At 43.3% G+C, this 12,362-nt stretch overlaps 1 protein-coding gene across 1 annotated transcript; it reads right to left on the bottom strand.

Annotated features, from left to right (window-relative positions):
- Nucleotides 1–1,598: 1,598 nt before the first annotated feature.
- klf5 (Kruppel like factor 5) lies at nucleotides 1,599–10,794 on the bottom strand. The gene is made up of 4 exons (XM_022763652.1): nucleotides 10,497–10,794; nucleotides 8,284–9,424; nucleotides 6,831–6,890; nucleotides 1,599–3,947 (listed from the first exon to the last, which is right to left on the bottom strand). The coding sequence occupies exons 1-4, from the start codon at nucleotides 10,659–10,661 to the stop codon at nucleotides 3,769–3,771; spliced, it is 1,545 nt and encodes a 514-aa protein (XP_022619373.1). The 5' UTR covers nucleotides 10,662–10,794; the 3' UTR covers nucleotides 1,599–3,768.
- Nucleotides 10,795–12,362: the final 1,568 nt, after the last annotated feature.

The raw sequence follows: 12,362 nt of genomic DNA, 5'->3' as shown, positions 1-12,362 counted from the left end.
ACACACACACACACACACACACACACAAAAGGAAACTGGGAATCACACCAACGCAGCACAGCAGAGGGTGGAGCAGGCAGGAGCCTTCTTCCAGATGTGTGACATTAATTTAGTTGATCCCAAACATGAACCGGTAGCTCCCACTCACTCATCACTGATGTGTGTGTGTATGTGTGTGTGTGTGTGTGTGTGTGTGTGTTTGTGAGTGTGAGTGTGAAACATGCCTCCTAACTTTTTAATATTCACACTCTGCAATTCAACATATTTCACTTGTTCTGTGTAGTTTGGAAGACCTGGTGAGAGAGAGAGAGAGAGAGACAATGAAGATAAGAAAAGGAAGATGAGAGCGACTGAAATAAAAATCTCTCCTCCTGAGCTTCAGAAGGAGGAAAAGATGGAGCAGAGAGGACTACAGGGAGACGAGGTGCATGATTAAAGAAGGGGAAAAGATGAGGAGCGGAGCAGGTTATGAGAACAGTCTCCACTCTGACCCACAGAGCAGCGCCCCTGGACTTTCATACAATACTTTCCACCGGGAAGGGGGGGGGGGTGATACGGTGCATGGAAAGACAAAGAGAGAAAAAAAATGAAATTAAATAAGAAGACTGGAGGAGGAGGAGAGCGAGAGGAGATGTAGGAGGACGGAAGTGGTTGATTGGGTCCCCCTAGAGATTTTTATGTTTAGATTGTTCTGCATTTCACTTCTTTCACTCTCTCCCCTCCACCTCCCTCTTTTCTGACATCTGAGGTAGATTACAACAGAGACCCTGGGTCACATTTATGACTTAAACCAAGAACATATGGTGTGTGCGTGTGTGTGCGCATGTTTGTACGTCCATTTTCGATGCAGTGGGATTCCCCTCCTGTCCCCGAGTGGTGGTCAAATTTATTTTCTTGTCCATTGTCTCTTGCTGGGATATCAAAGGACTATTGTTTGTTCATCAGCGAGGGTGCTGCAGGTTACTTGCAGGTCCTGGACAAGAGCGCTTCACCTCTCCTCCACATCTTCCCTTCTTATCTCCTTTTGCCCGCAACTGAACTTTTAAGTATGTTGGATCTACCGCAGAATATCCCAGACACAGAGGATCAGTACTTCCACAAAAGCCCTGTTTAGATTTTGAAAGATTAAGTGTGGTTATGTCTCATTTGTTTCATTTGGGCCTTGACGAGGCCCCACAGATACCACACTCTCTATCAGCACAGCACGGCTCACTCTTCCAAAACACACTTTAATATAAAACTCATGGGCAGAAAAACGCTAAATGTACCACATACTTTCTCATGCAATGAAATTCAGTCATTGTCACCATTGATTTCAGCACAAAAGCACATGTGTAAAAGTGTCAGTTGACTTTATTAGGATCGGCTTCACTCAGTTGAAGAAAAACAACTTTTGTCTTTGGAACGTTTACCACGGAAGAAAAAACAAAAGGATTTATAAAATAAGTTGTTGGAAGGACAATATTATATAAAACAATGGCATCAAAATATCTTTGACAAGAAAACAAATCCAAAAAGGAAAAAAAAAAAGGCTCAAATATTTTTGGATGCGGGGCTTTTTCCTCTTTTTGCCCATTTGTTTACAAAATAATAACAAAAGAGGAGAAAAATAAACAAAAACAAATCAAGTTATTTACAGTGCATATATTTACATTAAGGCATTTTTGCTGGGGAGAAAGACGGTTGATCTGATACAACCCCCACTTCTACACAATCAAATAAATAGATTTACCAAGATACATTACAGTGCTATATTATCTTAACGCTACCTGCAGTGAATGAACAAATACAGTTGTAAGTTCAGGCTACACCACACCACCAAAATGGACACTGAAGTATATATTAAAGGAGAGGTTCACATTTTTTTTCAATCAAGTCTGTCTCAAGAAGTGTTCTCATGTCAATTAAAAGGCTGATTTCAATGCTAAACCAATTGGGTATTTTCCAAAGTTGCTGTTTTTTCAGAAAGAAATCCCATCTGTGTGTTATTCCACAGCACAAAGAGGGGATTTCACACTGATAAGAAGCCTGAAAGACACCCGTCTGATTTGTCTAAAGCCTCTTATTATCTCCGGCTGATCTTCACAACGCATTTTTACACAGCATAAAGACTGTTGATTTCATCTCCCATTACTTCCATGTTTCGGGCAAGGATCTCTTTGTGGCCAGTGTGGACAAGACAAACACCTGCAGCGACCAGTGACTTGCAATGTGCGTACGGGCATGTGAGTGTTGTTTTAACAACGTCTTAAAGAAAAGTATGAACCTGTCCTTTAACAAAACACATGTCCACGTTCGATTGACTGATAGAGCTGCATTGCAAGTTAGTTGTGTACAGAGTCAGAGAGAAAAAAACCCTCAGAGAAAGGACTGACTGTCACTTTAATAAAAAAAAAAAAAAAAAAAAAAAAAAAAAAATCCACATAATGTCGGGATGTTGGTGAAGTGGCCTGAGCTGAGCTGTTAAATTACAATGAATGATGGCTAACCTTGTAATTTGAAAAACACATTTCCTTTTTACCCAAAGCCGGGTCTAGAGATTGAATAGATTAAGAAATAAAAACAGCACCATGCGTATTTAAAGGACTGTCTACATTAATCACAGCTCGGCTACCACTGAAGAAAAACACATAAACCAGAGGAGGAGGCACTTAATAAGGTTTTGATGATGAAGATGATACTTTGGTTAAAACAGTCGAAAGAATAGATGTACAGTAGTCGTGTTTTGAAGATGCTTAATTCAAGCTTGTGCATCAAATACAGTCAATTCTGTTAAACTGAATGAATTCTAAGACATGTCTATGGGTTCTGCTTACATTTCTCCGGCTGGGAATCCATCGAAAGACAATCTGAATAATTCATCACCTAATTGCTGCTCTTTAGCAACCATCCACCTCCCTCTGTTCCTCAGTCATCCTCAGTTCTCCACTCTCTAAAATCTAAAATCTTTCTATCTCTCCATCTGCACCCCTCCCTCGTTTCTTTTTTTTCCCTCCCTGCACTATCTTCCCTCTCTCCAGAGTATAAATGCCTTCAATTTTTAATATCTGAACAGCAATGATTTGTGAGATTCAGTCCAGTAGTGATAATAATCGTTCCAGTGGTGAATGAGATGCATGTGCCAAATAGGCTCAGACTTGGATTACCAGTTCTAGTGCAAACCAAATGATTTGGTAAAAAATAAAATCTGGATATTCCAGTTATATAAACAAACTAACAAACCACGGAGTAAACAAAGATTTGGTTTGACTAGTTTTGCAAACAAAAGCTTCTCCTTTATAAAAAAACAAATGAAGCCAGTTCTATGTTAGAACAGAGAAAAAAGATGTACAAGTTTTGAGTGGTAAGTGCTTTCATCCCAGTCACACAAAAGAGTCCAAATGGACTGGAGACATATTTTGGAGCTACCATTTTTTTTTGTTACTAATTTTCTTCTTTGTTATTATTTGTCCAAAGAAATCTTTACCAAGTATATCTGGAGGTTAAAAGACCAGGAACTTCATCTGGCTGTCATCGTTCTACTTTACAACCTCCAAACTGTCCCACTCTGGGTTAGGAGCAACATGTTTGTTAGGCTATCGTACTGTTTTAGCACATGATAGCAGCACCAGGAGGAGCTGTGGTGTCAGTGAAAGCTGCTCTGCATCAGGCAGATTGTAGTTGGGGGAGATGGAGTGAGTGCTTTATGTCTGTCAAGATAGTGAATGTGTATTTTGTAGTGTGTGTGTGTGTGTGTGTGTATGTGTGTGTGGATGTATGCAAATGCTGCTAGTTCTGGTGTCTCTTCATGTGCAGGGCGAGATGGTCAGATCGGGAAAAGGCGCGTGAGCAGACGGCGCACTGGAAGGGCTTGGCGCCGGTGTGCTTCCGATAATGACGCGTCAGCTCATCCGAACGAGCGAAACGCCAGTCGCAGCTGTCCCACGTACACCTGTACGGCTTCTCACCTGCAGAGGGCGGGACACAAGAGAAATTCGGGATGAGTGGAGTGCTGCTACTCTCGGAAAAACTGAGCAACCAGTAGCACTGAGCTGAATTTCTTGCTCGATCACTTGATCTCCTGCACTCTATGACAGAGCAGAGACTGTTAATGTGTGATTATAGGTACTGACAGAAATGATCACACTCTCATTAAAACAGACTGAATTCTCTGAGTAATGTGATTCAGACAGTTGGGTGGAGGAACTGGGAAAACAGGCTTTACAGAAAAGTCCAATTGTCTAACAGCATATACAGTCATACCACTGTCACAGGCATTCATCAAGCAGTCAAACACTAGCACTGCACAAGTTTCCCACGGACGACTGGTTTGTATTGTCTGCCTTTGCTTCTGAGCGCCTCTCTTTGACGGATGAAGTATGGTTCTTTGTCACTCCGTCATTCCGTCAGCCAACAGCTGCAGCCACAGGCACTTAATGAGGACTAGTGCAACCTGTCTCACTCAGCCCCACCTCTGTCTTTGGCCCACAACTGAACCGCCCGCCCTGCGATACATAACCACCAGCCCAGGTCCACTGGCCCAGATGTGGGGTTAAACACTTTGCACACCTGAATTACAAAACAAAAACTATCCTTGCACTTACCTCTAGTGATTTATCTATTTGTGCAGATCATTTTGGTTTTATTGGTCCAGGTTTTGAGATATTTGAATTTATTTACATCAAAATTTACAACAACATGAGTATACAACATACTTTAAAGGAATTTCTACAGGTTCTATGTATTCAGTTTGTAACAATGGAAGCTTAAGATATAAGCATCCCCCTTTTGTTCTTCTTTCTCTGGTCTGTCCAATTTTGTCCCTTTTTATCTGCATTTTAAAGATTAGGTGTGACAGCCCTCTAAGTAAATTTCTTTTGCTTCTCTATTTACAGTGTCTTAAATGTGCCCGATTTAAGAGCATTATATAAAGGAATCTAATGGAAACTGTGTTGTCTAGGTGGATATTTTTGTTCTTCTCCTCCTTATTACTCTGGGCAGTCCGGAGACCTCACTATGAACAGTTTCCATTAGAACTCCTGTTAAAGAAATAATGAAAATTGTTGAGAGTTTATTCAGTTGGTCATTCAGACTAATAAGACAACTGTTACACTTTTCAAATGTCATATTTAGAAGCTCTGTGCTCCATAAACATAATGCTATACACCTCAATTAAATTGGAGTTGAAGCAGAACTCTCAAAACATAAAACAAAAGTATGCTGTATGCTGGATACCACTTGTAAGAAAAAAGTAAGAAAATATGCGCTTTTCTTCATTTGCATGAACTGACCCTCTAAACAAGCACAGCAAGGTGCGCAGCGTCACTGAAACAAGCGCAGTAAACCTGTCAGAAAATAAACCACAGCGTCGCCAAAGTTAGAAACACACACCTGAAAGTGAACACAATGAGGTAGACAGACAATGAAAAGACACTGAGCAAAAAAAACAGTAAGAGTGAACTGAGAGGAGTGTTCGGTTCTCACAATACACTCGCAAACACATGCGCCCACGTACGCACACACGCACGCAGACAGACACACAAACAATCAGGGTAATGGATGTTGATGGAGATTAGAGTGGGAACTCCCACTGGGACCCAAACGCATTAGGAATCATCTCATACAGATTACTGACAGGTGTGTGTGGACGTGTCTGCATGTGTGTCTGCCTGTGTATTGTGTGTGTGTGTGTGTGAGTGTGTGTGTGTGTGTGTGTGTGTGTGTGAGTGCGTAAGTGTGCATTCAAGCAGCTGAATAAGAGAAGTAGAATGAGTAACAGACAAAGATAGAAACGGGTGGAGGGAGGTGGGGGCAGGAAGGGTTGAAGGTGGGAGGGTGGCACAAAAGCAGAGAAGATGATTAGATGAATGAAAGCGATAGAAAAAAAAGGGAAGAAAATAACTAAGCGAGACTGACAAAAGCAGGAGGAGATGGAAGCTGAAGCTGCTGCTGCTGCTGCTGCTGCTACATCCCTCTTTACGTGTCGCGGTCTCATCTCGTGGTCCTGTAATAACTGCAATAACCACAATCAGCCTGCAGCATGAATGACGCCAGATCTAATTGTCGTGTCATGTTCCCCAAGTACTGAAATGCAAGGCAAGCACACCCACAACAATGTTCCGAGCGAGTGGTTCAGATTCATAAGTTGAACAGATTCTGGATCGCAAAGTGGCAAGAGTGAGTTTTGTGTGTGTATCCAGATGAGCGAGGAATGCGTAGATATCAACAGAAGCTTTGTTTTGTTAGCTGGGGTGAGGTGGGGCCGCCGACACCTAAGCGCTTGTTTGTTGACTTTGCTTCTCCAAAACTAATAGTTCAAATGTACTGTAAATGTGAAACAAGGAAGGTGACTGAGGGAAAGAGGAGAGGAAAGGGAAAACAAGACAAAGGAAAGTGGAACATAAAGGCGGCCCAGTGATGATTGAAGAGGAGATATGACGGACAAGATGATCTAAGATAATTGTGTATCTGCACAGACAGATCTAGGATATATTTATAGTGTCAAACAAGCCAGACCAGTCTCCGAAATGTGTCTCAAAGCATTTAAACATCGATGTCTCAACAGGCCATGGGATCCTGAGAGAGATGGCACCACACGTTTAGCACTGACCACATAGTGGGAGAGTCATCCCCTGGCAGAAGTGTGTCACTTCCACCTGTTTTGATGGAATAGTATATTGGGCAGTGGATGGGAATGGGGTAGGATACATTTACACACACATGCCAAGAACACAACACTCTGCCTAGCAACATGGTGCCAGCGCAGATACCGAAATATGAGTTGCGTGGGCAGCGTCATTTTTTGACAGGTCCTGTTTAAAAAAGCGGCATTAATTAGAGGAATGTCTTACCCGTGTGAGTCCTGAGATGGGCTTTCAGATGGGACGACTTGGTGTAGACCTTCTTGCAGCCTGACGACAGACAGGGAGATAAACACAAACAGAAGGCTGAATCCAAATCCAAATAATTCACATGTGCCAGATATGTATTTACCCAATAAACTGAGCCGTGGCGGTATGCTAGAAATTTGCACTAACGAAGAACAGAAGCTATTTGGAAAGACATATAGTAAATGTTACTTTGTGGAAAAAGAAAAACTGCTCTAACACTGATTTTTCTGATTTTCAAAAACTTCATGTGACGGTGGTAAAAAGTGGCTCACACCGTTTTATTTTATGGTTAAACTGTTTAAATTTGGTGTATTTACAAAGTTATTCATTCAACCACATGCCACACAGAGAAACCTTCTGTTGACTGCACCTGTTAGATTGACATCAAACTCGAGGTATTTTAAGTTCAGGATTACTAAACCTTTGGCACATTATCTTATACATAGTATGTAGATTACAATGTCAGAGAGGTCATTAGGATTTTGAATGATTTAGAAAGACTTTCTTCTGTTTTATTATGACTTTAATAGATCAGAACTTCATGTATTGTAAAGACTAAATAGTGAGCAGTGTGACTAACGTGTATCGGGTTAAAGTGTGGATCTGTCCTTGTGTGGATACGACAGATCTGCTTCACTTGACTTCAAAAAAATTAGACGTGTGCTAACATGCTGCAGGAGGCTCCGCTTAAGCCTATTTTACGCACTGCCACAGGCTAGTTGACATTAAATATCTTACATGTAGCTGCACATCGCACAGCTACAGTGTGCGTGTGTGCGTGTGTGCGCCTGTGTGTTTGTGTAATGCAGTTAAAAAATAAAGAAAATCTGTCCATGTTATCTCAAGTGTGACTATATGCAAATGTGTGTGTGGAATAACAAATCAAATGACTTCAGGAGAACAACTATGTAATTAACACACCCACCCACACACACACACACACACACACACACACACCCACACACACACACACACACACACTTCATTACACAATCATACCAGTGATGACTTTAAAGCCACAACAATGTGTGAGAGCTCATGGCTGAGAGTGCCAAAGCTATTTGAGGTGTAATAATAAATGCACAAAGTAGTTTTTGAAGCAGGCAGTTAATTGACAGACAGTGACTGATGGTCTCCATTGCTAAAATATTCTAATTCTAGAGCAGCATGTTCTCTGCTGTGGCTGCAGAACATATCGTGCCTCACAGGCCTGGGAAAGTCATTCAAAGCACAACATGTAATTTGAAAAAAATGCAGGGGTGTCTTAAAATAAAGCTGGTTTTCTTGAAGCTGACCTTTGTGAGTGACCAGAGATTCACCTGACCGCAGCGCAGTGTAAAAATAAACACACTCACACAACAGTGACAAGAATCAGCATGCACATGCACTGGCAGACCTGTGTTACTGTTCTAACCTGGGTAATCACAGTGGTGGATCCGTCGTTTCTCCAAGTCTGGGTTGTTCCTCCGGCTGTAGCGGACAGGCACAGTGGTCTGAGCTGGGGTTGGGGCTGGGCTCGTTGCAGGGGCTTGGGGAAGGACTCCGGCTTGGCCTGGGACCGCCGTGGGACCTGTATTGAGGGGCAGGGCTAAGCTGCCTGGTCCCGGGCCAGGTCTGTGTCCAGGGGTGCTACCTGCCAACTTGGAGGCGATGGTGGCTGCATATGAGGGAGGAGGGGACATGGTGTGGAGCAGCTCCTTCTGCCTGTCAGGGCTCCCGGGCTCCGAGCTCGGCGGTGAGGGCGGCAGGTACGGCACCTGCTGCTGGAGGAAATGGGCGTGTGCCTGAGCATGAGGATGTGTGTACGCCCCCCCACCCAGGCCACAGTAAACAGGCTTAGCTGTCTGCTCCTGTTGAGATGCAGAAGAAGCTACCGGCAAATCATGGAAAGCCGTGTGGATTGTGGAAGTGGAAGTGTGTTGTATCTGCTGCTGATGCTGATGATGATGATGACGCTGATGCTGAGCCTCCATACCATTACCATGGTGATGGTCCAAGCCAGAGTTTAGGAGCTGAAACAGCGAGCCGCTGCTGTCATGGTGGTGGAGAGCATGCTGTTCAAACTGTGACGGCATTTCCTGTTTGACAAACACCTCTGGCACTGAATCGCCACCTTGGCTGCCTCCCGACTGGTTGAAAACACTGGTGAAGTCCGGTAACCCTGTTAACGACATGTTTATGGCTGAGGTTTCCATAGCAATACCGCCGGGCCCATGCCCAGATGTGCTGCAGCTACTTGTGGGCGTAGTGTTAGGGCAGTGCGGCTGTAGGTTGGGGGAGAAACACGGGGAGGCAGATTCTGTTTTGATTTGGGTGAGACCTGTGTGGTTCTGGTGCTGTGGGGGCCGCACCTGCTGACACAAGCCCATCCTCAGGTAGGCGACGTCAGGGAGGTAAAGATTCATGTTGAGCGTGTAGGGAGCCCCAGTGTGATCGTCAGTGAAGAACTGATCCACCGCAGATGCGCTGTCTCTGTGTGACTTCTGCTGGCTGTCGGCAGGAGGTGGAAGGGAAAGAGGCTGAGGGGAGAGATACCTGTCCATTTCACATTTTGCCTGTTGATAGAAAAGACAAACACACACAAAAAGAAACAGATCATTTTTCTGGTTTTAAAGTAGACTTTGGTTGAATGAAATGCACCCAGCTACGGCTTCAGCAAGTACTTCCCCATGAGCCACCATGAAGCTATTCTGAGGCACTATTTTGAGAAGACAAAGGTTTGATAGGACAGTCACCGCTGAAGCATTTATCAAGTAGTCATCAATAGGCGGTTGCAACATTCCCTCTCTGCCTGCAAGGCTGAACTCAAAAACCTATCCGCTGTGGGGGCAACAGTTGACGATCAGGCCACGTTCTAGTGGAAATAAAGATTCAGATCTAATACCTTTCATATAAAACATTAGGAAATTGCAAAAACTGCAGTTATGAGAGCAGACTAGAGAAGCAGCCTGTCACTGATCAAACAGGTGAACAACTTTGTGTCAAACAATGCCTTTTTCATATTGTGCTTCTAATTCCTGTGAATCTGAGGGATCTAACTGGTATAAAAGTTAGAGAAGCCCTGCAGCAGAGGATGAAACAGCAACATGAAAGGGAATGGGGAAACACCCATGCCTCCCTGTCCGCTGCTGCAGCAGCAGCAGCAGCAGCAGTAGTAGCAGTAGCCTGGGGATGGGCTGCTATTTCTAGGCTCCTGATCCTACCAGCTGTTACATAGACCCCTCTCCTCTGCCGCACAAGTTTCCTGCTAACTGGGGACAGAGTTGCTGGGACCTTTCTGTCCGAAGCCGGAGTCAGTTGTTGTCAGGGTGGTATGATGGTGAGAGGGGACGCCAAGAAGAGACCAACAACTGGTGACCAACTGGCTGGCATAGAAAACATGCGGTGAATGCGTTTGCAGGCGGAGCAGCTCGGCTTCACGTCCAGCTGGTCGCAGCCTGCTCGCTTATGACCGCAAATGGTGCACAACAAAGTGACGATTAACATCACGCAGCTAGGTCGACTGAAATTTGGAGGCCAGCAAAAAAACAACAAAAAAACAACCTGGCTCTACAATCAGTCTGCCACGCCCATTCAATGAAATACATCACTAATGTGTAAAGTCGGTCTGATTTCTGTCCGGTTTACCTGTGTGTAGTCGTTTTGTCCAGCCTTGTCTGTGTCTGTGATCTTGCAGTCCAAGCCGAACAACGCCGAGTCCTCCAGAGAGAATCCAGCGGAGAGAGTCGCCTTCTGCAGCGGATAGAAGGGATCCTCCTGCCCGCCGCCGCTCATCGTGAGTGTCGCGGCCATGAAAGCTCCGACGCAGCACCGCAAATGCTCGTTCGTCCTGTTATGCAAAAAGGAGGATGCTACAGCGTACCAGGGAGAGGAATGAAGCCGACGAGCTGGAGTGGTGGAGTTATTACGGTGTGCCTGTCTGCTACATCTCCTTCCACTTGTTTCATCCCTCCACCGGCCCACAGAGTTTTCTATCTCCAGGGCGGAGCTGCCCAGTGTAAATACAGCACACGCGCCGCCCACAGAACCTTTAAAAAGGCTTTGATCATTCATTCACCGGCCACCGCCCTACGCTCCATCTCAATACATTATCAACACTGTCGTAAAGTGTACACAGGATCGGCCAGACCCCATACACATCCATAGAGGCAGTGAAGGTTAAACTCACGTACCAGCCTTTTTATTTGTTAAACAACACATTTCTGTGACTGTCTTAAGCTTTTATGAAACAAAATCTTTAAATCTGGAATGAGCAGTGCCCTACTCAGATCTTTTACTTAAATAAAAGTAGTAGTGCCATGGTGTAGTAAATATTCTTACAGGTAAAAGTACAAACGTCCCAAATTTTCATTTTAGGATAAAACATTTTTTGAATCACAAATATTGCATTCAAGTGTATTTAATTATTTTAATGCTGCAGCTGGTAAAAGTGAGGATAATTCATTTATCCTGATCTATAATATTGCATCACAATTTATTAGTTGATTACATCATCATCATTTAAATCTAGTAACTACAAACTGAAGCTGTCAAATAAAGTGGAGGAGGAAGTACGGTATTTGTCTCCAACTGAGTTAACTGAGTTATATACTGTGCTTCCTTGTCTACTGTAAACCTTTTAAGGCATATTCTGGATTTAGTGTGTCATTTACATAAAGTTAAGGATTTCAAAAGTGACACATTAAAACAAGAATGGCCAAATGTCTTTTATTAGACTCCCTATGCCTCCTAAAGGCTGAGATCATTCATTTTTTTCCCATAAAGATCTTCCTGAGCCACAGATGACATTACTACTTCTATTGACAAGTAAAATGAACTTCATCTACAACATTGGTGGAGTGGTGGGTCTTACATTTTTTAAGAGGACAACGTTGTATAGTGAAGCATGGTGTTATGTTGCTTTCAACATTATTTACAAACGATAAAATCAATTTTTATCACAACTTGCACAGTTTATGAGAAATACTTCAGCAATGACAACTAAGAAATAAAAGGGGCCACATGTATTGTTTGTTCTAGTTATTCAACATAACAAGAAAATAAGATGGTGTGTTGTGATGTATTGTAGGCCCACTTAGAAAAAGCATTTGAGTAAAAAGGAAAAAAAAACTGATGAAAAATACAAAACAACTTTACAGCAGTCCTCTAGCCAAGTTTAATATGACACCGATAAGAACATGGTCTGAAATGATAAAGCTATGCCTGCTATGTCTATATTTAAAGCCAAAGGAGCCTCAGCTAGTGCAAATCAAAGGCTAAAGTTCCTGCAATGCTGTTTGTCTGTGGCCACCAGTATCTGCAAACCTGGAAAAGATGAGGAAATAATGATAGACAGACCTAATAAAACAGACCACTGCCAAGAAAGAGGAATTTTTGGGCAGTCAGTTAGTTAGGAATGTGTACCCTGTGGAAGGTAATACTTCTGGTTTTGGACCAGAGAATTTATTCTCTCGGAACAATACGTAACCAAGGATGAGAACAAACAAAAGACAA

Source organism: Seriola dumerili, unplaced genomic scaffold (assembly GCF_002260705.1).
Source record: "Seriola dumerili isolate Sdu_G_001 unplaced genomic scaffold, Sdu_1.0 BDQW01000478.1, whole genome shotgun sequence".
In the NCBI taxonomy this organism is placed as follows: Eukaryota; Metazoa; Chordata; class Actinopteri; order Carangiformes; family Carangidae; genus Seriola; species Seriola dumerili.
Note: the sequence above shows the minus strand (reverse complement) of the source record. Positions and strands in the feature narration are given on the sequence as shown.